The 24,394-nt window shown below is 36.1% G+C and overlaps 1 protein-coding gene across 8 annotated transcripts in view; it reads left to right on the top strand.

The window, feature by feature from the left end:
• The first annotated feature begins 1,580 nt into the window (after positions 1-1,580).
• The window catches only part of RBM25 (RNA binding motif protein 25), a 32,562-nt gene continuing 9,748 nt past the window's right edge, over positions 1,581-24,394 (top strand). Inside the window, exons 1-14 of one of the 8 annotated variants that reach the window (XM_087951625.1) lie at positions 1,581-1,710; positions 2,699-2,776; positions 7,281-7,353; positions 7,729-7,846; positions 8,065-8,114; positions 9,484-9,654; positions 10,607-10,664; positions 11,032-11,192; positions 14,630-14,812; positions 16,569-16,622; positions 16,887-16,970; positions 20,680-20,954; positions 22,007-22,205; positions 22,621-22,710. In XM_087951625.1, the coding sequence (XP_087807751.1) occupies positions 7,741-7,846; positions 8,065-8,114; positions 9,484-9,654; positions 10,607-10,664; positions 11,032-11,192; positions 14,630-14,812; positions 16,569-16,622; positions 16,887-16,970; positions 20,680-20,954; positions 22,007-22,205; positions 22,621-22,710 (1,431 nt within the window). In that variant the 5' untranslated portion in view covers positions 1,581-1,710; positions 2,699-2,776; positions 7,281-7,353; positions 7,729-7,740. The remainder of the gene's footprint in view (positions 1,711-2,698; positions 2,777-7,280; positions 7,354-7,728; positions 7,847-8,064; positions 8,115-9,483; positions 9,655-10,606; positions 10,665-11,031; positions 11,193-14,629; positions 14,813-16,568; positions 16,623-16,886; positions 16,971-20,679; positions 20,955-22,006; positions 22,206-22,620; positions 22,711-24,394) is intronic. The other 7 variants (XM_087951627.1, XM_026671084.2, XM_087951626.1 and 4 more) reach the window with 7 other exon arrangements.

Consider the following 24,394-nt stretch of genomic DNA (forward strand, 5'->3'; position numbering starts at 1 on the left):
TCTGGACAGAACATTGTAACACAAATTAGATTCAGGAATGAGGCAAGGCTTTTCATTTGTTTAAAGTACAGACTTAATATATACTGAGGGAAGCTGGCTTGGAAGATAAGCATGGTTTTAAAATTGGAGAAAAAATATCAACACCCTGCAGATGACACTCCCCCACTAGCTGAAAATGCAATTGATCTCAGTATCTACTGTGGCAATGAATGTCAAAGACCACAGGGAAAAATGGGATTTAATTAAATATCAAGAATACCAATTGATCATAACAGGGATAACTACCAGCAACAATGATGAAGATATTAAAATGGTGATTAGCATCTACCTTTTAGAATTGACTATCAACAGTAAAGCAGCCAGCAGTCATGAAATATATAGCAGTTTAGCACTTGCTATTATAGCAATTAAGCTGACCTCAAGATAGAATTCCACGTTAATTACTCTTAAGAAATATTGATGCTCCACAACAAATACAGGAGACAAAATCCTTGCAGCATTCTTTTGCACTGCCCAAACTTTATATAGTACAGATAGTCTTTGACTTATGACCTCAATTGAGCCCCAAATTTCTGTTGCTAAGTGAGACAGATTTTAAAGTGAGTATTGCCCCATTTTACAACCTTTCTTGCCAGTTATTAAGTGAATCACTGCAATTTTTAAGTTAGTAACACAGTTGTTACGTGAATCTGGCTTCTCCATTGACTTTGCTTGTCATGTCGCAAAAAGGGGATCGCATGACCTGCAACCATCATAAATGTGAGCCAGTTACTAAGCACTTGAATTTTGATCAAATGCTGAAAAAGCTTAAAGCCACTTTTTTCATTACTGTTGTAACTTTGAACAGTCACTAAATAAACTGTTCTAAGTCAAGAACTACCTGTACAATAACACAGGAAAGCTGTTATCATTTTACTGTTCTTCAATCTTTTGTCACCATTTCTCCTAATTATTTAAGGCAAAAATCCGATTCAAGAGTAGAACAGAGGGAGGAAAAATAACAACTGCGAGACACTGAAAATGCCTCCTCTTTCCTTCTTAGCATTGAACGCTTCTAAAAATTAGGAATCTTAAGATGCATAATTGCACCAACGTGCCTACCGTCCCTGTCTTAATGTCCCCTTTTCTTCGTATCTATTTCATGTATTAATAATCATGTTTCTACTTATATTATCAAATGCATGCTTGACAGAATAAATAAAAAATAAAAATCTACTCTGGAAAAAACACCAACACCGAATTAAGAATTTTCTGTATCTCTTTGCCAGTATTTATTGCTGGACCGGATTTTTCCAATTCATATTTGTTAACATGTCAGATTCTTTTAAAGCTGAACCCGAGAAATGTTCTAAGTCTACAAGAGCGTTCCATCAAAACCGCTCCTTCCAGTGGCACAAGCACAGCGCCGGGAGAGAGGACGGAAGTCGGCGAACCGTAAACATGCGCAAACCCAAAACAATTGCTAGAGGTGCCCGTACCTCGAGATACCTCTAGGACTTATTCATCTGCCTCTCTATGATCAAAACGAACACTGCGCTGGGCGGTCTTTGGCGGAAAGCCGGGTTGGGGGGAGGGGAGGTTTTGTTCACGTGACCATTCCGCGTAACGCGACGGCGCCTGTGGCTCTGGCGCGTTTGCGGCCTAGTTTCCTTTGCCGGGTCGAGGAGAGTAGAGGCTTGTCGGGCCTGTTGTCTTCGGCCGCTGTTTTCGGTGAGAGAGGGCAATGCCCGTGCAGCTTATCCTTATGGATAAAGAGGCGGGACCGGGGAGGATCGGGGTTCTGGCCACTTGGGGCACCTGTGTCGGGGGCCCTTCAGGAATGGGGGGCGGGCTGAAGGTGGCCCTTTTGGAGCTTTTCAGGGAGGGTTATGACGCTTTGGGGGGATGGAAGCGGGGGGGAGATGAGGGTTGGACTCTTCCCTGTTTCTTTTAAAGAATCGTGCTCCACGGTGGGGAAAAATGGATAGAGGGCGACGAAGGCAATAGGGGAGATACCGAAGGCCACTCTGTCGAGGCCTGAGAGCCTCGCGTTCAGAGTTGGCTGTTTCCCGAGCCATCCATCCTTCCTTGTTGGCTCGCATGCAGTAACCTCGGCGCTTGACGAGCGCGGCATCGAGAGGTGAATTGCGTGTGTGAGGGAGTCATTGCGAAGCAGCCCTCCTCCGGCAGGCAAAAAGATCGTTTAAAACACGAGGTGGTTTTTTTTGGTTTTTTTTTTTAAAACCAATAAACGAATTACGAGGGTTTTTTTAAAAAAAAAACTAATAATCTCAGAGACTCCAAAAGGATCCTTAGAGGAGCTTTTGTAGTCCGGCAATGGGTTTTTTTCAGACAGCAGCTCATTTAAAAAACGGTATTAAAAGAGCTCGTTTTTATCGCCTTCAGCGTTTCTTGAAATGGAAGGTTTTGTAGAACCGTGCAAGGCTCATGTGGTTGTAGGATCTATCACGGCCGTTTTAAGTAGCGATTAATCATCCCTGAAAAGCACCCACGGGGCCATGCGTTTATTTTTATGCATCTGCCGTCTTCTGCAGACGTTTTTAAAGACATTTGTAATCTTATATTCACTTACCTGAAATATAAGCCAAACTGACTTTTTTTAAAGGGGGATTGCCCTGTAAATGGTATTAAAAATGTGCTCTAAGCCCCAAAATATTTACCTGAAATGAAATCTAAACAAATTAAATTTGTAATCCAGAAAAGAGAAGGTAATCTCAGAAAAACAGATGGTAAGGTAATGAGAAGATATGAGGAGATAATCTCAGAAAGACAGGTGGTAAGTTGACTTTAAGTGCATCTTTTGTGTTTAGCTTTGAAATGTGGTTATCTATAGCCTGTTAGCTGCTTTATTGTATTTCAAGTTTTAGGTGCTGGATGTAGTTTCTTTCTCTTGCTTTTCTCTCCTTGCTTCAGTCAAGATGCCCTCAGTTAAAGAAGAGAAGGTGACAGTTGTGGCTAGGAGGGCCTTTACACAGTCTTGTGCCCAGATCAGAAGGCTCTGTCCACAGTCACTCATGCCTCCCCACTGGACTACTGTAGAGTAACACACTCTACATGGGGTTCCCCCTGGAGAGTATCTGGAAGCTTCAAGGTGCAGAATATGTGTTTCTAGAACATCACATGTTGTACCTCTGTTCCACAAGCTGCATATGTTGCCACTTTGCTTCTGGGTCCAATTCAAGGTGCTTTAAAGCCCTTCGTGGTGTGTCATGAGACCGCCTCCCCCCATTACACTGGCCACTCCCTCTGAGCGGTTGAGAATTCAGGCTGTGGGTTCTGTCTGCTAGGGATTTGCGCTTGATAGGTACCAGGAGGTAAGCATCCTCCCAGTCCCAATGTGAGATGAGGCTCCATCCCTGTTGATGTTCAGAAGGTCCCTCAAGACCTGGTTTTGTTACCAGGCTGTCTCCCAGGGGACCAGTGAAATCTTATAATGGTTAATAAATGTCTGCAGTTGATAATTACTTTGCCATGCAGTTTTTTCATTTTTAATGTTTGTTTTAAATTTTAAGAATGATTTTTTTATGTATTTTAATTTATTATTGTATAACACCATATTGGTAAACTGTCTATATTTTTAATAGTTATTAGAAATTCAGGGACTCTTCTTCGGCAACTTCTCTATATGTGCTTGATTTTTGTTTAAGTCATAACATTTTTATAATGTTCTTTCTGCATTAACATTTTTATTGAGTTATAAAGTAATGTAAAATACAAAGTAATACAAATACAAAGTAAATAGGAAAGCAGTGGGGAGGAAAAGAGGAAGGAGACATGAGGAAAGGTAAGAAAAAGAAGCATTGACTTCTGACTCTCTCTGTTACAGTAAAATAAGGTATTAACATCAAATCACAACTTTTTGCTTTTTCATAATAATATGAACAAGCCATTTCTATGGATATCTATCAGTCTAATCAGTAAAACCCAAAGTCTCAGAGTTTCATTCTTCTTCTCCACATCAAGCACGAAGTTCAGAGGTGGTCTCCATGTGGAAACAAAAGTATTTATAATGTCCCATCATGTGATTCCTGAAATATCTTTTATCTTTTTCTCTATTCTGTTTTATAGTTTTAAGGAAAAAATGTGTGCTGTGTTAATTTTAGAATTTGCAAAAATATTCCATAGATTTTATCATTATACCAAAGTAACCAAACCAGAACTGATTATTAATAATGTACTACCTGTTCTTGAAAATGCCACGTAACACTAACTTCTGTTATTCCCTTATATAGTTACAATAATTATTTGGGAACAGTTAGATTCTGAGAGGAATAACTAATGAATATATTTGAATCAATTGAATTATTTCAGAAGTATTTTGCTCATTAGTAAGACCATAATGATACATTAAATAATGTTCTATATTGTGTAATATAGTTTTTTGATAACTATGTCGTAGGTCGGTATCTGGTTTCATCCAGTTGTTTGGATTTCTTTTTTTCTTTTTCTTTTTACACAGTTTGAAGAAGAATTCCCTTCCTTACATGTTCCTTTTGTTTTCTGCTGTTTTTCTTTTTGCTGCATATTCTTCATTTTTCATATTTTCATCTGCAAAAGTTTTGTTTATTTCCTAATTTTAGATTTTTTAAAATATTATTTGGTCAGCCTTTTCTTCTTTACTTATGAAATGATCCCTTCTGCTTCTGAATTAAGCTGATTCCCTCAGCAATCTTTCATGGATCAGAAATTGTTCTGCATCTCTTTATTGGTTAATCTTCATTTTATCAGTCATATTTTGCTTGTTTAAATTATTCTTAATTTCTGAACATAAAACCACTTAAATTTGCCTTTTGAAACTTTGTTTTGGAAATACCATAATTGGAAAAACTAAAATAGGACTGTGTAAAGCATGTTTCACAACTGATACTTATAATCACAAAACAATTAGTATGCTTTCATTTTTCTATTCTTAAACTTTGGAATTTTAATAATCTGCCTTCAGCTTGCTTTTTATGTGAAAATAAATTAAGTAAAAGATGTTTTCAAATATAGAATTATAGCCTCATCTAATCTTTTAAATATAAGAATGAAGGGATGACACACTTTTTGATTGAATATTTATTTTGTTTAACTTTGCAATTCTACAAAAACATTTAAGACAAATTACATAAAGAAACTTAAATTTGAGCAACATTAAATAATTCTCATCAATGAGCACAAAAAAGGTTCTGTCTTGCAAAATGTTTTACTAGTCTGCTTTTTGAACACCCTAATAGAGTATTAATCTCTTTATCAGCCCCTATTAGAAAGTAAAAGCATGTCAAAAATTCAGCAAATTTATAGAATATGCAATATCTCATCTACACGACTATTTGTTTCACTGCCCTATGTAGAAGAATCTTTAGCACAACTAGCACAGATACACAGCAGACCAACAACATATTCCTTTCCACTTCTGGCAGCTGACTTTTTATGTTGATTATGTGAGAAAACTTTTCATTTCCAGTGTGTCCAATCTATATAGAATTATAGTAGACTAGCATCTAAAGATGGATGCTCTATGACTTTGTTGTCGACTAGAATGGTGGATGTCTGTTTTGTCTCCAGTCCATGTTTCCATGTTAAATATGCAAAAGACAGTGTACAACCAGTTCAGGAACCAATTGAAAATGCTGGAGGAAGGGGAGAATGATTTCAATTCTTCCTCCACCATTTCACTGCACTATTGGGTGGGTGGAAGGGCACTTCTGACATAGAAGCTAAGTAGGCCTTTAAAAGTGGTGTGACCATAGTTCATTCCCTTGCTTCTGACCTATACAAAATTCCTTGTAGTTGCATATGATATGCACCATGGTTACAAGAAGAATGCTTAAATATAAAATTGCAGCAATTAATAATCCAGAAAATAGCATAAATAAAAACTCCAGCTTTGTAAACAGCAAAAAGAAAATATCATTTCAAGATAGACATTTTTAAAGAAATGTTGGAAATTAGCCTGAATACACCTTGCAGCAAGATGGACAGAAAACAAATTTAACAAATAGATAAAAATATATAAATGGAACACACATTATTAGCTTCAGAAAGTCATGGGAATGGATACCAGGCATTTGAACCCATTGAGTCTGTTTCACAAATGCAGTGCTGCTACAGAAAAGACCTATTAACCAATCATGTCCAAATCCTAGTTGGAAGAAGATTGCAGCAAACAGTCCTTGATTTATAGCTGTAACGAGTTATCCAGGTATTTTTCTAAGAGCTTTTGGAACACCTCTACTGAACTAGTAATTAACATAATCAGCTTTTATGAGTACCAGGTTAAATACATTTCTAAAAAGTGGGTTGTTCAATCAGAAATACAATTTTAATGAAAATGATTTAAATCAATTTGATTGAATTTAATAGAGATTATATTGCTACACAATGTTGTGTGTGTATACGTACACATACATACATACATGTCTTCCTATTAAAACAATCGTAATGTCATCTGTGTAACTGCCTGGACCTATTGTTTTAACCCAGTAATAGAATAATGTCATCCTAAAAGGGGGAAGCAAGCTAAGGATCATAATGTAATTTTTTTTTATTTGAGACCAATACAACTAGGTTTGATAGAATTAAATAGATGATTATTGGTTGCTGGCCCTAAATAATTTAGAATAAATCATTTTTACAGAAATTTGAGGAGATTTTATAACAGGTAGACACATTTTCTAGTACAGTCAAAAAGGTACATTAGTTGATAAGAATGCTTAAAAGGGTATTATTTTTCAGTTGCATAAAGATGTATCTGGTTTTGTCCAATGAGCCACTTCTGAATTAGACCCTAAAGAGAGCTGAAAATAACATTCTGTATGAACTTTTATCAAATGCATCTTCCACTAAACTGTTGTAATTACTCTGGATATTTTATTACAACGATAAAGAACATTTTTAAGAAGTTTTAGTTGGCTGAAGCTTTGTAAATTTTAAATGATGTTATATGTTACTTTAATTTCCTTGTTTTGTATTTCCAAAGTACTTTGTTGTTTTATGCAAGTGATCCCACTTTTATTTGGTATCTTTTTATATTTAATCTTTGGCACATTGGGAAGATCTTTTGAAGGATACATTTCAGTTCCATTATTTTATTTTATAATACACTACATTCTCCCTTTATTGTGGAGTTTCAGATTAAATCAGATTCCTTTGCTACCATCATAATTTATTTGACAGGAGTCAGAAGTGAACATTAGAGCAAAAATGTGTTTCCTTGATGTCAGTTTGAGGTAATTATGCTGAGAAAGATCTCTGTCAATATTCTGCAAGTGAGGGGTGACTTCATCTCTGCCTTACAGTACTAGATTCAGTGAAGAAAAACTCCTTTCCAGAAACTGAAGACTCAGCAGGCCTCAGAGAGAGCATTTGGAGGTATAATTTGTGCTCCAGATGGCCCATGCGCCAGAATATTACGAACTTTTTGAAAGTATAAATATTTATGGCAATACATATCTTGATCCAAGCTACTATTTCAATATATACTTTTTATGAATGTTGTTATTCATGTAAAATAGCAAAGCTCTGAATTCACTTTCTTAGGATTCTTTTATTTATTTTGTAGTGAATAAGTCCAGAAGAGCTGTTATTTCTGTTTATCTTATCTAAATTAATATTTCTTCACACATTATTATCCTCAAAGGAGGAATATAAAGATAACTTTCATAGGAGATTCTCTGTAAATACTCAGTAATGGACATTTCAAAAGATTCATGGTTCTGAATCTGATTGTTCTCTGCTTTTTTTTAGGTTCTTTTTAAAATGTCTTTTCCACCTCACTTAAACCGTCCTCCGATGGGAATCCCAACCCTTCCACCTGGAATTCCACCTCCACAGTTCCCAGGTTTTCCTCCACCTGTACCTCCTGGTAAGTTACATCAGAAACTCATCAGATTAGCCTCATTTTTCCATCACGAATTAATAAATCTTTTAAATAACTAAATATAGTTGCATTGGGTAGTTAATAAGGAAAATAATCTTTATAAATATAGTTTTCTTGCATTTCTATTTAGTAGATGTTAGTAGGTGTTTTAAAATTGTGGTTGATTTTTGAACATAAACTGTTAACACAATCTCTTTTCACAGGGACACCAATGATTCCTGTGCCAATGGGTATTATGGCTCCTGCACCAACGGTAAGCATAATATAAAATACATCTTGTGTAAACTTTATGGAAATAATTGCAAGATTTGATTACTTTTATGTCATCTTTCAAAATATCATTAGTGTCTTAACAGAAATAATAGCAATTAATAGTAATCAGTTACAAAAGTATTGAACACCGCTACTCATCTGGTGCAAAGCTAGATCACCCGCTGTAGTATACCATGGATAGCACGCATGTGTGAGCAAAACGAACTAGCAATCTTAGGCTGCCAGAACTACTCTGTGGTAAAAAGCATTGTAGACTTCCCTGGTTAGGTACAGCCATACACTTAAAAAATTTAAAGTGATCATCAAAGATTGATCAGTATAATAGTTGCCTATATTTTACAAACTTAGGGTCATATTCAGGAACACAGGACTCCCCTTTCTTTGAAAAACTGCTTCTACTCTTTGTCATGTTTTAAACTAGGTTAAACCTAACTAAATCTAACTTCAATTATTGTTTGCAAAACAATGAGATCATTGATAAATTGGAACGATCATTACCGTTCCCCCAATAATCATGGTTAAAGCCAAGAAGGAAAGAGTTTTACAATAAAGAAGAAGAAATGGAGTTTCTTAATTGGCATGCTCCAAAAATAAAAGAAAAATCGCTTCTAAAGAGTAAAAATTGTATTTGCGCTGATCTCCAGAAGATCATTCAGTTGTTTGAACACAGGAATAGGTAATTGGCTGTTGGAGCACTCTCCAATCCCGTGCCCAAATTTGGTGGCAAAACTTTGTATCAAAAATGCATAATAGATGCACTAACTTTAAAATACACTATTTGCTACTCTAAACATTTCAAATCCCCAAAATGGAGGAGGAAAGCAAATACTGAACATGATTGGGTGCAATCCAGTGAGCCAAAATAATAGCTTTTAACAAACTCACTCCAAATTTCCAAAAAATGACCATCTCTATTTTAATTAATACTTCCAAATTTTAAGGAAAGTTATTCCTCTCAGGTGGCATTTTAAATATGAAGAATATATGTAGAATATTAAAAATGTATAAATTTAAATAGAAATATTCTGAATTTCTATATAATTTCCCATTTGGATTATTTTTGTATGCAGTTTGATTTTTGCCGAATCAACTGAAAAAAAATTGCATGAAATCTCTGTTGTAGAAAAAGCTATTTAGGCAAAATTAATTAATACTGATCTTCAAAGTAAATGTGACTCATGATTTATATAGTATTTGTTTTCAGTAATGTATTGTTTAAGTTATTTGACCATTTTGTTGATATGTTAAATAATGTGGTTCTTCTGTATTTCTGGACTTTTTCTTCTAATGAAGATACGATAAGGATTTTTCCTCTCTGAAATTTAACATAGGAATCTCTTTATTTTCAGGTATTGGTTCCAACTACAGTGTCGATGGTTGGGAAACACATGGGTGTTAGAAAGGAACATCCAGGTCTAAAGAACAAAGAAAATGATGAAAACAGTGGCCCCACCACCACTGTCTTTGTAGGCAACATATCTGAAAAGGCATCAGACATGCTTATACGACAGCTTCTTGCTGTAAGTAACATAACAGTATTAGAACTTAGTCCTGCACATCTCAATTTGGGTATTTTGACATCTATTTTGTTATATTTGTGTATTGATCTAAAATGCTCGTTGTCCAAGATTTAAACTTGCAACTTATGGCATTTGATTTCCATGAAGAATTTTTCATCTCAGCTTCATATGATAGTGAAAAGTTCCTCTCATTGTCTATATACTCACAAACTATCATGTAGATGTGGGGGACTTGGTGCCTTTCAAATATTTTGGATGCTAGTTTTTGTGAACCTCAATTGACACAGCCATTGATAAATGATAGTAGTAATTACAGTTCAAAGTATATGGATTACCCAATATTATCTCTTGCTGCATTAGCCAAATAAATTTCCATTCCACTACTGCTGCCATCGTGCCTGGCCCTGGACCTGACAAAACATCCTTCATTGGGACTAGAAATATTGCTCAGGCATGGTCTGTGAAATCAGAATTTGGATGATACAAGTAGCAATATTTTGCAAAGAAAATACTTAATAGAGTGGCTAATTGTTAAGTGTTGTTTTCTAGGGACCACGTGGATAAATGTTTTAGCAATCAGATGTGGCTATTTCAAGAACAGTCTTTCAATCCACCTTTTGTCATATTTCTATCTTGCTAATTATACTCATTTTTTCTTTGTCAGCTTATGTACTATATTCTCAAAATGATCATTTTGAAAGAGCATTAAGTCTTTATTTGGACCAGGATTGACTGATTCTTGCAGTTCATGGTACTCTTAGTAACTCCAAATCCATAATTCAGGGACCTCTATCTTCTTTGTATGATAATTAAATGTATTAATCGTTAACAGGAATTAAGCTAGAAGGCAATCCTTAAAAATAAAACTACTTAGGGAAGGCTATTTTCTTCTTATGATGCATATTCAGCCATTTTTCATTAACATTTATGCCTTGTAAACAATGTTTTTCAGAAATGTGGATTGGTTTTGAGTTGGAAGAGAGTTCAAGGAGCATCTGGGAAACTCCAAGGTATGTGCATTTTCTTGTTTTTATATACAAACACATCTATATATGTATAAATTCATATGTATAAACATACAGGGTTTGGAAATAAATTTAAATAAATCACTATGTCATTTTTAAATTTATTAATGCAGTTAATCAGCTATTTTGGGCTTTTACTTAAGAGACAGCAACATAGAATACATGCTCCTAACTTAAAACACTTGAATGTATAGGATTGACTAGACATGTTTTCTAAATATTTAAAAATGTACTTAATATATGTTATAACACATAAAATAATTTGCATTGAAAAGCAGTCCTATAATTGCCAATACAGTTATTTGCCTATATGGCTTCTAAATTTATGTTCTAAATTCTCAATTATTTCTAGCTTTTGGATTTTGTGAATATAAAGAACCCGAATCCACACTACGTGCACTGAGATTGCTACATGATCTCCAGATTGGAGAAAAGAAGCTACTTGTTAAAGTTGATGCCAAAACAAAGGCTCAGCTGGATGAATGGAAAGCAAAAAAGAGGGCGTCCAATGGGGTATGTATACAAATTAAGAAATTTATAAATAGAAAATAATTGACAGACATACTTTCCCTATACCTTTTTTTTAAAACTTTGTTTCTGTTCAGTCTTGCATTGAGTTTATGATTCTTTTGTAGATTAAGCTCCACGTACTCCTTTGTTTTCCAGTTTTCATGATCAGGAGTTATAATAAATTCTGTAACATTTGCTAAATGTTATAGATTTTATTTTTTACCTTACAAACGTGAATGTATGTTAGGGAAGCTGTGGAAGCTGTTTTTGGAAGCTGTGGGCCACCTTCCCATGTTTAGGCCCTTTTGAATACGATTGTTGTCCATAGAATTAAAAATACCAGTGCTTTGACATAATTCATTTAGGAAAAAGAGATCACACGCATTCTTTGTTTAAGGAATTTAGTTTTACACATGCAGGCTTATCGTTTGCTACTGGGCACTGTATCTATATGAAGTATCCGGCCAGCACAATCAGCCAGTCACAATCAAAATGTTAATCTAAATAATAGCCATAATTTTGAGCTTGTGCCATTATGACAAGTCAAGAAATTTTCTGTTTGGAAGTTGTGCGCTGTAGAACAAAGAAAGCTCATAGAGCAAGTCCTTGTTTAGCAACTGCCTTGATAAGCGTCCATTCACAAATTGTAATAAATGCTAGTTTAAAAATCATTTTCTAATCAATATGTACACTTACAGCCAAATATTTGTGCCTGACAAGAATAAACGCAGGAGAGTAATACTGGCAAAGCTCCATGAGAGAACTTTATCTAAAAGGATAGCAGCAACCAAAGATCTTCACAGCATCTTAATCAAATGGTTTGTTTAGTGACCATTTTTCTTAGCAACCATTTGCCAGAACCACTTGCAGTTGCTAAATGTGGACCACCTGTATTTTTGTTTCTGTTACCTTTAAAAACTCATGCATTTCATGTAATCCTGAATAAAAAAATATTGATATTTCAATAAGATTTAAAGCCATTTATTTTTATGAGTTGTAGTATACATTTCTTTTGAAAACTAGAAGAATTATTCAAATTAGTTCTGAATAGCTTTCACTTTGCAAAATTATTTTAATGTTACCTCTCCAATACCCTCTATTAATTCTTTTCAAGCTGTTCTTAATATGACAGCTCCTCTGTCAGCTGTAATCCCTTCCCTCCTCCTTCCCTTGCTTCTTAGCTACTGCTGTTTAGTGAGATTTTCCTTTTTCTGTTCTTTGTTTCTTCACTTGGCATTTGACTGGATAAACTGTCTTGGAATTTAAGGTGAGAGTCCCTTTGTTTTCCCTCTAAAGAAAAGTTTAAGCAATAGTTTTTTTAAGCTCACCAATCATTTGTTACTGTTTATTTTAAAGAATTTGAAATAGCATTTAAAGAATATTGAATGGGGCACAATATTTTTTGAAAATTAATATGTACATTAATTTAATAAATATGTTTCTCTTCATAATCAGGCTTTGTTTGCTATTAGGATTGCAATCAGTGTTGCATTGTCATCTTTAGGAATATGAACATGTGCTGGCTGTTTTATGAGGAATTATTGAAAAAATTAAATTGATTAATTCAGTTTTTTATATTTGTAATTATTATAAGCAATCTCGTTCAAAATGTTAGAATGTGTTAAATGTTTTAAAAACTAAAATGATGTAAGTTGAAGAACAGGAGGACTTGTTCCAGTTGTTATAATATATAACTGTCTTGGAAATTATATTTTAGCACTGTTTAGAGACAATATGTAATAGAATACAAATAAATTACATGTACATAAGATCAAATTTATTAATATGTGCTACAATTACACATTATTTGGAAATCAGGTTTTATAGATTTAAAATTATAGCTCGAAGATAGCAAGCCATATGACAAGGTTCATATGAAACCGTTTCTGTAATTTCTGCTTTATTAAAATAGGGTTGGACTATACAGGTAGTCCTCGAGTTAAGATCACAATTGAGCCCAAGATTTCTGTTGCTAATCAAGATAGTTGTTAAATGGGTTTTGCCCCATTTTAAGACCTTTCTCGCCACAGTTAAGTGAATCACTGCATTTGTTAAGTTGGTAACGCTTGTTAAGTAAATTTGGCTTCCCCGTTGACTTTGCTTGTCAGAAAGTTGCAAAAGGTGATCACATGACCCTAGGGCACTGTAACTGTCATAAATATGAGCCAGTTGCCAAGAGTCCGAATTTTGATCATGTGACAATGGGAATACTGCAGGGGTCATAAGTGAAAAACACTAATAAGTCATGTTTTTCAATGCCATTGTAACTTCAAATGTTCACTAAATGAATGGTTGTAAGTCGAGAACTACCTGTATTAACTTGGATTATCGATATACAGAAATTATATGATTTGCTGCATGTAAAAGTTAAGCAAATGCATGCCGCTTAATCTTATTTTCTGAGTGTATACTTTATATAGGGCACAAGTTTAATTAAAAGTGTTTTTGCAGTTTCAGTATGCATGTTTTCTGTGAGGAGGGAAGATAAAAAGCAGCATCTCTCACAGTCCTCAAGCTGCAAATTTAATAAGATCATCTGAGTAGATGTGCAGCACTGCCATTAATTTCTCAGTTTTGATATTGTGAGGAATCTAGGACTTGTTTTGCAGCTGTGTGGCAAAGCAGCTGAAGAATGTTAGGTTTTCATGCCCAGTTATTAATAACTCTTCCTTTGCCCTTTGCTGCCTCGCTCACCAAAGACCACTGATGCAGTTTTTGGCAGTGGCATCTAAGGGTACATGACTCATTTACCTTTCCACAGGAAAACCTTGGGATAGCACCATCCATCCCATAAGAGCCCTACATCTGACTTTTCATAAAGGAAAAGCCAGCACATGAGATTGATAGATAGGGGCATGGTAACTATGTTTTTAGTAATTCCAGCAGATATTGTTTCATTCATGTTCGTTGCTTGATAGTTTTGATGCAATACAGGTAGTCCTCGAGTTACGACCACAACTAAGCTCAAAATTCATGTTGCTAAATGAAACTTTTGTTAAATGAGTTTGCCCCATTTTACAATTTTTCTTGCCACAGTTGTTAAGTGAATCATCATGTTTGTTAAGTTAGTAACATGGTTGTTAAGTTAATCTGGATTCCCCATTGACTTTGCTTGTCAGAAGGTCACAAAAGCTGATCACATGACCCCAAGACACTGTGTAAATATGAACCAGTTGCCAAACATTTGAATTTTGATCATATGACCATGGGGATGCTGCAATGCTTGTAGGTGTGAAAAGCAGTAATCAGTAACTTCTTTCAGTGCCATTGTAACTTTGAATGGTCACTAAATGAACTGTTGCAAGTCGAGGACTACCTGTAATGATAATGATTATGTTGCCTTAGCTGTGTAGGGGAATTAAGAGGGTAAAAATATAAAAGTTTTGTTTTGTTTGTTTGCCATTTCCATTATGACATTATTTGTTTGTATTGTTTCTTAGAACTCCAGGCCAGAATCTGCAGCCGATGATGATGAAGCCCTGGATGAAGAAGCAAAGAGAAGAGACCAGCTAATTAAAGGGGCAATTGAAGTGTTAATTCGGGAATATTCCAGCGAGCTCAATGCTCCCTCTCAAGAGTCTGATTCTCATCCCAGGAAGAAGAAAAAGGAAAAGAAGGAGGACGTATGTGTTTTGATTTTGGACACAAACAGATTTTCTTCATCTCTCCTTATAATAAGGGCCAAACCTTGTGCCATACATTAGCTCAAAGCATCTGATGAAACCACAAATCAACAAGCCTTGATGTTAGCAGCACTTACATGTTTCATTCTGAAATTAAATCAGTTCTAAATGCCAAACCTGTGGATGATGTAGGTGTGTATACACAAGGGTTGAATGCCCAGACTTGGAGCTGCAGGTTTGATTCAGCCTTTCATCCCTTCAAAATTCATTTATTGAAATCATTGATGATTGTTTTTATTGTGGAGAGATCTTTTGACATCTTAAACGTAAAAGTCCTGCCTATTAACATTTGTTATTTAAAAGCCCAAAAGCTCTGGGCCATAGGGGTTCACATTGATGTCATAATCACAACGTACCTTCTTTGATGTCCTGTTTTGATTGTTTGTGCACATAAGTGAGAAGCTGTTTGTTATTCTTGGGGGAAAGCTATACTGTTATAAAATGGTTTATTATTTGGCAATTAAGCCATTTGACTTCCAGATTTTTTAAGTGTTAATGTATGGCATGGAATGCCATATTCCACCTTCTGTGGAAAAACCTAGTCATAACTGGACTAAAAATAAAATTCATTCTGGGAGAAAGTATTTTGCAAATACTTGCATGCTTGACTAACTGAGTCACAACTGATGGGATTTGGCTTGAATTTGCAGCCCTCCTGCTAAATGTAATTTTCTTTTACCACTATTGGGTTTGAAATCAGTACCAAAAAACAATCAGAGTTGTTACACATTTCCTCTTGCTTTCCTTTTATGTTTAGTTTTCAGTTAATCTGAGTAAGCCTTGTGCTGAAGTTTTTGTTTATCTTAGTTCATTAAAGATGCTCATTCCCCTAAGATTCAGCCACATGGTGGATTAATTTCTGAATATACAGCAACTCTTATAATGGTACTGAATAAGTGTTAATAAAAATCATTTCTTGTTAGCCCACTTTACATTAATTGAATTTCCTAATGTTTAGATTAGGATTATTTCAAATTGCACATTGCTTACAACTTTAAATAAGTGTGCTGTGTTCTTTTCACCTGTTGAGAAGATGGAAGTGCATCTTTCTCCCTTAGCAAGTGGAACTAAAGCTCTGTATATGTTGGGGGAGAAAAGAAATTGAGGTGTGTGCCATATAAAGTTGGGTTAGAGGCACTTTTGTCTCCTTTTATTGAATGCTTATGGTCACATTTGGTTCCCTTGCCCATTCTGTGGTTGAAAAGATGAGATGAGGGATAATGTGGGAGAATAATATGAGTGTGGGGAAACAAATGGCAAATCAAATCTGACTCTTGATTTCAGACGTGGGGAACCTCGCTAATTTGCAGTAACTTGGGAACCCCCTTGAGATCATTAAATTTTGCGAATTAGCGAGTAAAGTACCAAATCAAGCTTAAAATATTGCAAAAGGCACTGGCCACTTGTAAACAAGCATAGTTTAGTTTGCAAGATTCCTTCAGTATGAAAATACTAAAATTGTATGCTACAATTTTAAATGGAGAAGTACTGGGTGAGGTGGCACCCAAAAACCTTTGCTGAAAAGTAGATCAGTAAAAGGAGAATTAGCGAGGTTCTTCGTAATTTTGCTGAGTCAGACCAAAATTCACAGCAATACAATATTGCTTGTTCTACCAACATACGGAACATTGTTTTTTTTCCAGAGTAGTGTGCAATCTATTTTTTAAAAAAAAAATCTCCGTGGATTTTTCCGCAGATTTTCCGCAGATTTCCAGTGGCCCCACTGATACCTTATCCACTCATCACCAAGGTTCGTTTACATTGTAGGCTTTGACAATGACTATGTTTACTGCTAGTTACCAGATTTGTGACTCGTGTCCATCTAATTTTTTTTTCATTCATTTAACATCAGACTGTGAGGTTTGGTACTGCAGAAGCCCTTTATTTATCTCTTAGAAGACTGGTACAAAACGTCTAACCTTCAGTTTTTCTTTTGGTTCTCCCATTCCTTTGTGCATGGATTTTAATATTTTATTTCTTGTTCTGTCCCCCACCTCTTTTTTTTCCTTTACAGGAGGATATAAATGCTATAGAAATGGAAGAAGACAAAAGGGACCTGATATCCCGAGAGATTAGTAAATTCAGAGATACACACAAGGTAATATACTTCTTTTTGCAGCTTATGCAAAATTAGGTTATTGTAAAACCCAGTTTCAATTCCCTCACCCTTTAGAAAATTTGCAAGGACATTACATATCATTTGTTCATCTTTATAGCAGGAATAATGTCTATCTAAACATTCTCACTGCAGTGGTCTAATATTTTAGTTAGTTTTTTCATATTACTTACTGCATTGCAATCGTCTCTCTTAACACAAATACATTTTTTTAAAATTACCCTTCTACTCTGCTTGTTTTAAAATTAACCCGAAGTGGCTAAAATAACACATAAGACCAAATAACTAAATTGGGCTGCCCTTTGAAATACATTTTGATTCCCATAATAGTCAGGTAATTGTAAAACATAATTCATACTCACTGTATTACTAAGCCCTATTGCTTAGTTTAAATTTAAGATTAAATTTAGCAGCTGAATTGAGAATGGGGGTGAAATAAATTAGGTATTATTTATCAGACTTTACCAAAATTTAGATGCATGGAAGAACTGTAAATTCCCATAAAGCTAATCTATTCATTGACCCCCACCATTATGATAGAGATCATATGGTGACTAATGCAAGATGAAAAACACAGCTTGGAAAGTAACATGGAATAGGATGTAAGTATGAGCTTCTGTTTTTTTATTATTTATGGATGCCCCCTCAGAAAAATATGCAAAGGGGTAACTGGCTTGGAAATGTGTTTGCACAGCAAATTCTACCTCAGGATTCCCACCTAGAGAAGTTTCTGATAATGTGAATTTATTAATGTGTTCTGGTTGGGGAGGGTTGTGGCAAGGGTGGAGAAGTGCAAGCTATGCATGCAGTGTATATCTTGATGTTTAGTTTTTATGGAATAATAACTGTGCATAAAGGCTGGATTACTCCATGCCAGCAAATATGTTCACTCCTGACTCTGTTTGCTAATAACATTGAACGGTATTAAGGTACAAAATGGTAATGTACATTCTGGTTACAGGTCATGCTTATTTGCATTTCTAACTTTTAAGTACAAAATAGTTATATGTTGTTGGCAATGCACAATATTCCAGTATTACTTGGGAATGAGAACCTGAGGATAAGTATTCCGAAGATGTGTGAAACTGGTCATAGTGAAATATGGTCTTATTTTCAAGCCCCAACAAGTAACTAAAATGCAATTAAATGATGTGGTGCAAAAGCAAAATATGCTTCCTGTTTCAGAAGCAATTGGGCATATTTATTGCCTGCGATCTATCTTATTGGAAAATATTTTTAATTTACTTTTTGAAATAGATGAAATTAATTGTAATATAAAATGGCCATTTTATATATTGGGTGGGATGATTAAAAAGGGGCTGGCTAGCGAGCACAGTGAACCTTTGCATGTTTTTTGGTTAGAGTTTACAAAATAATAATCAGACTGTTAGGGTGTCAGCATTGCAGGGGGCGTCCATTTACAGCACAGATGAGTCTGAAGAGAACTTAAGGTAAGATTTTATTATTATTCTGTCTATACTCTTTGCTCATTACTTCAGCATATCTTTAATTCTTTCTCCATTTCATTTTTACCCCCTTATTTTTTTGTTTACATGGAAGCAGCCTATTCAAATTTGTATGAAATAACTCTGTTGATCTGGCATCTTAAAGGCCATCATTTAAAGTTGCTCTTTTTCGTAAGAGCATCTTAAGTTCAGATAAATTTTGACGATGATTTTTATTACAACCAGTAACATAGCCAATAGCATTTTATTGGAACAACTAAAATAATCTAAAATATTGGAACAGCTAAAAATAAAGTAAGTATTGCCCATTCCAGTATCTAAACTTTTCTGTAAAAGTATACAAAATTGGAGGTAAGTTCTATGATACAGCATATATAAATATGCCCTAATTGATGAAATTATATGAGAGCACTTCATTTAGAAATTAGATTGTAATGTTCCCACATGTTGTGCACTTTCATCTTTCCCTCCTTACAATGGCTGTTTTCTATCGTTCTTAAATATCCTTTCCTTTGTGAGTTCAATGTATCTAACACCATTTTGCCAGCATTTTATGTTTAAAACTATTTAGCATCATGGTTAGATATATTGATCTCTTGTTTCTTAGTTATATTACTATGATCTTGTTTGGGTTCTCTGGTCCATGAGTGTGCCCCAGAACACTATCTGTGACAGGTAAGATTGTTTTTCAAATTGTCTTAAATTATTTGTTGAAAGAGAGAAATATGTGCACATTTTGTTGTCCTAATTTATATGGTATTTTGCTGATGGTAAAATTGATGCCAAAAGGAATGAATTTGCTCTTTCCGTTTTTTAAAATGCATCAGTTACACATAGGGTGTGATCCTTCCTTATACTAGTGCTGGGTCCCTGTACAGAGGGCTCTCCAGAATGAATAGTTAAGTTCAGTTACTCTTGAGCCAAGCCATTTCTCAGAATGGAAAATTTATATATTCCTCTTACCTTCTCATCTATTTTCTTCAGTTGTTCAGAGAATACACATTGAATATTTCCATTACGGGCAGACAGGATGGAGATATGAGAGCTATATACAAGCCTTCCATTCTGAAAATAGCTTGTACGTTAAATGTGTGTACCAAGGAGAGAACAAGTGGGAAAAGGATACTGTTATGCTCTATGGCACTGGTGTCAAACTCATTGTTACCATCTCGTGGCGTTACATGACATTTTTCCCATTCACTGAGCTGGGACAGGTGTGGCCTGCATGTGACACATCGGACCCACAGGCCACCAGTTTGACACCCCTGCTCTGTGGCATCCCTCTAGGCACAACACTTGCACAAGGAAGAATCATGCCCATAAAGTTCTGGCATCCATCAGGCTGATAATTGGCTTGTGATTTTTTATTTTTTTTTGGTTTACTTGTGAACCATGTACTTGCTCTTCCTCCCAGAAATATAGCTTGTAGGCAAGGTTAATCCAGTGTTGGCGGTCCATGTCCTAGCACAGCATCTGTAAGTTAACCCACACCAATTGCTTCCAAGGATGGATTTATCTATTAATGAGATTTAATTTTTCTGTTGTCTTCATGGGTGTCTTAGTAGCAGTGATGACTTTTTCAATAAAGAAATGTACTTTTATAGAAATTCAGTAACACACAATTTTTTTAATCTCGTGATTTCCAACCTTTTCCTTCCTGCAGACCCTTTGAATGAGAATCATATTAGTGATTTTTTAAAAAAACAACAGTATAAGTATTGTGAATATAAAGATGTTTGGACCCATACAGTCATATACTCCCTTATGAAATTAGAAAGTGCTTTATTCTCCAAGTTTAGAGAGAATAAACTTAATTTGACTAGATGTGATATAATCAGCTATTAAGCTTCTGTTACTATCACTAAATTGTCGATATGAATTGGATGAATTTTGCTACGTAAAAATTTAATCTTGTTTAGGGTCAAAGTATTTTTCATTCTCTGAACTATTATAGGCAATGCATTCATGTAATAATCAGTACGGAGGAGACAAGCATTGCTTTTCTATTCAAGGTTGGAGATTGCTGGCCTGCTAGGTAAATAACTTGCACGAAAATCTATGTTATGAATGCGAAACTTTGTTTTCATCCATATGAATTGAAAGCAAACTATATAAGTGTTGAATTATCAGTGATCTTGATTTTCTTGTTACCAGATTTTGGTATTGTGGGGTGGGGCTTCCGAATCTAGCTACAAACTAACTTGGAAAATCCTTTTGGTTTCTAGAAATTGGAGGAGGAAAAAGGCAAAAAAGAGAAAGAAAGACAAGAAATTGAAAAAGAACGGCGTGAAAGAGAGAGGGAACGGGAACGCGAAAGAGAAAGAAGGGAGCGTGAAAGAGAGAGGGAGAGGGAGCGTGAACGAGAGAAGGAGAAGGAACGGGAGCGGGAGCGGGATAGAGATCGAGATCGCACTAAAGACAGAGACCGGGACAGGGAAAGAGATCGAGACAGAGACCGTGAAAGAAGCTCAGACCGGAATAAAGATCGGAGCAGATCTAGGTAAATTTTGCAATATAATAATGACTTAATAATTTGGTAATGTTTCTTTTTTAAAGCTATTCAAAGATTTGCCCAATGTCTACCTTTTTGTTGAAAAATGGAAAAGAAATAATGAAAACGCTGGCCACTACCTGATTTCTTTAAAGAGGAGAAAGGATGGGGAATCCTACCACTTTGCGTAGGAAAAGATTTTGTACACCCACAAAAATAGTGTGGGTGTACAAAACCATAATTTGATTTAATTAAGTTACATCTTACACTTAATTAAAATATAGCTAATTGGGTTATTGTCTGTTATGTATTTAATAAGTTTCTACTGTCATATTAAAAATTACAGTTACAGCTCTTTATCGATTTCAACTTGGAGCTTTAGGTTCTGCTTTGTAACTTCTTTAGATTCTAAATTGACTTATGGCTTCACTGTTCCAAACCGCATTGCTTCCCATGATCTGTTTATGTTGACAGTTCACAGTTATTTCCCCCTAAATTTAACTCTTTCTTCCTTAAATCTTCTTTCTCCTAATTCTTCTGATGATCTGTTCCTAGTAGTCTAATATGTCTATCATCTGTGTCCCCCTTTGATTCAATTTTCTTTCCAACTCACAGTTGATTGGTGATGTAATTTGGGAACTTCCTCTTAATTGGCTTTTAGCCTGGCTATTTCAATCATCCGTAAGCCCATGCAGAGACAAATGCCCAAAGTGCTAGTTAACTGGGTTATTCATTGACTGAAGCCTCCAAACCTGAGAGAGAATGTAAAACTGTTCAGCAAGTATGTTTCTCCTCAACAGTTTTCTCTCTGTGAATTCACACTTGAACCTCTTATTTAACCTAAAATATTTCCATTAAATATTAACTCTAAAAGGTGAAAATGCTACAGTTTGTGTGATCCTGTGGTATTTATAGAGGGGTTTAATAGAAGTTTGAGTTTCTTTTTGGTTACAGGGCTCTCTAAATTATTAAATATGATATTTAGTGCTACTTTGGGGGTATTTTGAGTGTAAATGATTTAATCAGGCCCAAATATTCCTTCGTTGCTGTGTTTTCTACAGAGAGAAAAGCAGAGACAGAGAGAGAGAACGTGAAAGAGAACGGGAGAGAGAGCGGGAGAGAGAGCGGGAGAGGGAAAGAGAACGGGAGCGGGAACGAGAAAAGGACAAGAAAAGAGATCGAGAAGAAGATGAAGAAGATGCCTACGAACGGCGCAAACTGGAAAGGAAACTACGGGAAAAGGAAGCAGCTTATCAAGAGGTATTTACAAAAGTTGCTAAAAGGTTCCTAATTCAAATGGAAGGGGGGATTGCAGAATATAATACCAATATCTCATGATACCTGTTTTCTGGGGTAATACCCCTTTTCAATCGGGAAACTCCACTTGAACATTAGATACCATTTATATTCAGACCTATATATTAGATATCATCCAATATCATTTCCCTTGAATGAATTTCTGTATAGTTCCTGCATATGCTCTCAATATTTTTGTAACAATTTACAATCTGTCAATATTCTTGTAATAATTACATTCTTTTTCCGCTGGAATACAAAGCTGAGAATGAAACATAATTATTTTGTTTAAATTAATTAAATTAAATTAATGAAATATGGAACTATTTTTCAATTTCTGGGTGAACGGTGAAATAATGAAAACGTTATGTGGTTTCAGCGTCTTAAAAACTGGGAAATCAGAGAACGGAAGAAAGCTAGAGAATATGAAAAAGAAGCTGAGAGGGAAGAAGAAAGAAGACGGGAGATGGTAAGGCATTTATTACATTACCAGTGTTCTTATTAGATATTAAAACACAGGATTTCTTTGCTGGGTATGAAAATATTATAGTGAATGTTTCATTTGTCTAAGGCAGCAATGTCATAAATATATTAGGAGTTTTTAAGTATATATGGAATTAAAAGCTTTACTTGAGTATCAGTATGCACATATATTTATTTAGGCTTTACAATATGAGCTTTGGAAAAGGCTCACAAATATCAGTCTATTCAAAATTGTGGGCAGTTTTTGGACCCTTAATACTTTAGGGCATCTAGAGCTGGGCTGTCAAACTCCTGGGCTGCAGGCTGGATGTGTCAAGCACTGGTCACACTCATACCCGGTTTAGCGAAGGGGGAAAATATCATGTGATGCCGCTGTGACGACATGAGTTTGACACCCCTGATCTGGAGTATTTCCTATTGCTTCATAGAAAACAAACAAATCTTCCCTAGTACACTTAAATTGACCCTTTCCAGGGAACAACCTTCTAGAGCTGCTGTCGCCAACCAGTGGGCCATGGAAAAATTTTGGTGGGCCGCAAAAGAAATGGCCCCCCAAAGCAATTAATCTGGGCTGCACAGTTCTCGCACCTCCCAGCTCTTCGAGGGACCCCGGAGATGCACGCGCCAACCAGCTCATGTGGCGGTGGCGGCAGCAACAACAGTCCCCACCCCAGCGCCCACTGTCAGCTCTTCCCCATTAGTTCTCTAGCTTTGACTTGCTCCTGCTTCTCTTTCCTTTCCTCCCCCACCCCCTGTGCCCACATGCAGGCAGGCAAGGAAAGGAGACGGAGCTGTGCGCAGCTCCCAGCTCTTCCAGCCCTCGCTGTCTCCCCAAACATCAAATCCTCGGAGATACAGGCAAAGCCACCACAGCGGTAGCACCCTGAGTTGCCTTAGCATGCTCAGTTAGTTAAGACTTGCCCTACCCAGAGAAGGAGGTGCTGGAGGAGGAAGAGGAGGCAATAGTGGAGAAGCAAGCCATTCAGGGCGCTACCGCTGCGGCAGCTGTGCCTGCATCTCCGAGGCTTCGATGTTGGGAGAGTCAGCGAGGGCTGGAAGAGCTGAGAGCTCCGTCTCCCTTGCCTGCCTGCATGTGAGGGGGAGGGGGAAGGAAAGAGGCAGGAGCAATTCAAAGCTAGAGAACTAATGGGGAACAGCTGACAGCAGGTGCTGGGAGAGGGGACTGTTGTTGCCGCCACCCTGCCACCGTATGTGGGAGCTGGTTGGCGTGTGCATCTCAGAGACCTGCCTCTGGGGTCCCTCGGAGAGCTGGGAGGTGTGAGAACTGCAAGTGGGAGCGTTTGGTAATTTCGAAGAACTCCTGGAATGCAGTAGATTGGTGTTTTGTAGGTCTCAGTGAAAGAGTGAGTTTTGTTTTACCTCCTTTCCTCCCCTGGTCTGTCTGTCTCTCTCTCTCTCTCTCTCTCTCTGTGTGTGTGTGTGTGTGTGTGTATCATAAAAAAATTATATTAAATATATTAGCTTTTTAAAAACATTTGTATTAGTGGTCCTCGGGATTTAAAAGTATGAGTTTAGTGGTCCCTGAGGTCCAAAAGGTTGCCGACCCCTGTTCTAGAGAACAAAAGAATGTGGATCATTTTAGTTTGCACCTGAGTATTGCTTTAATCTATCCTTTCCCAACTTAATCCTCTCTAGATATGCTGGATGAG

The sequence above is a fragment of the Notechis scutatus genome, chromosome 1 (genome assembly GCF_049901735.1).
Source record: "Notechis scutatus isolate UNSWTSFEM ecotype Mainland chromosome 1, rNotScu1.2, whole genome shotgun sequence".
Taxonomy (NCBI): domain Eukaryota; kingdom Metazoa; phylum Chordata; class Lepidosauria; order Squamata; family Elapidae; genus Notechis; species Notechis scutatus.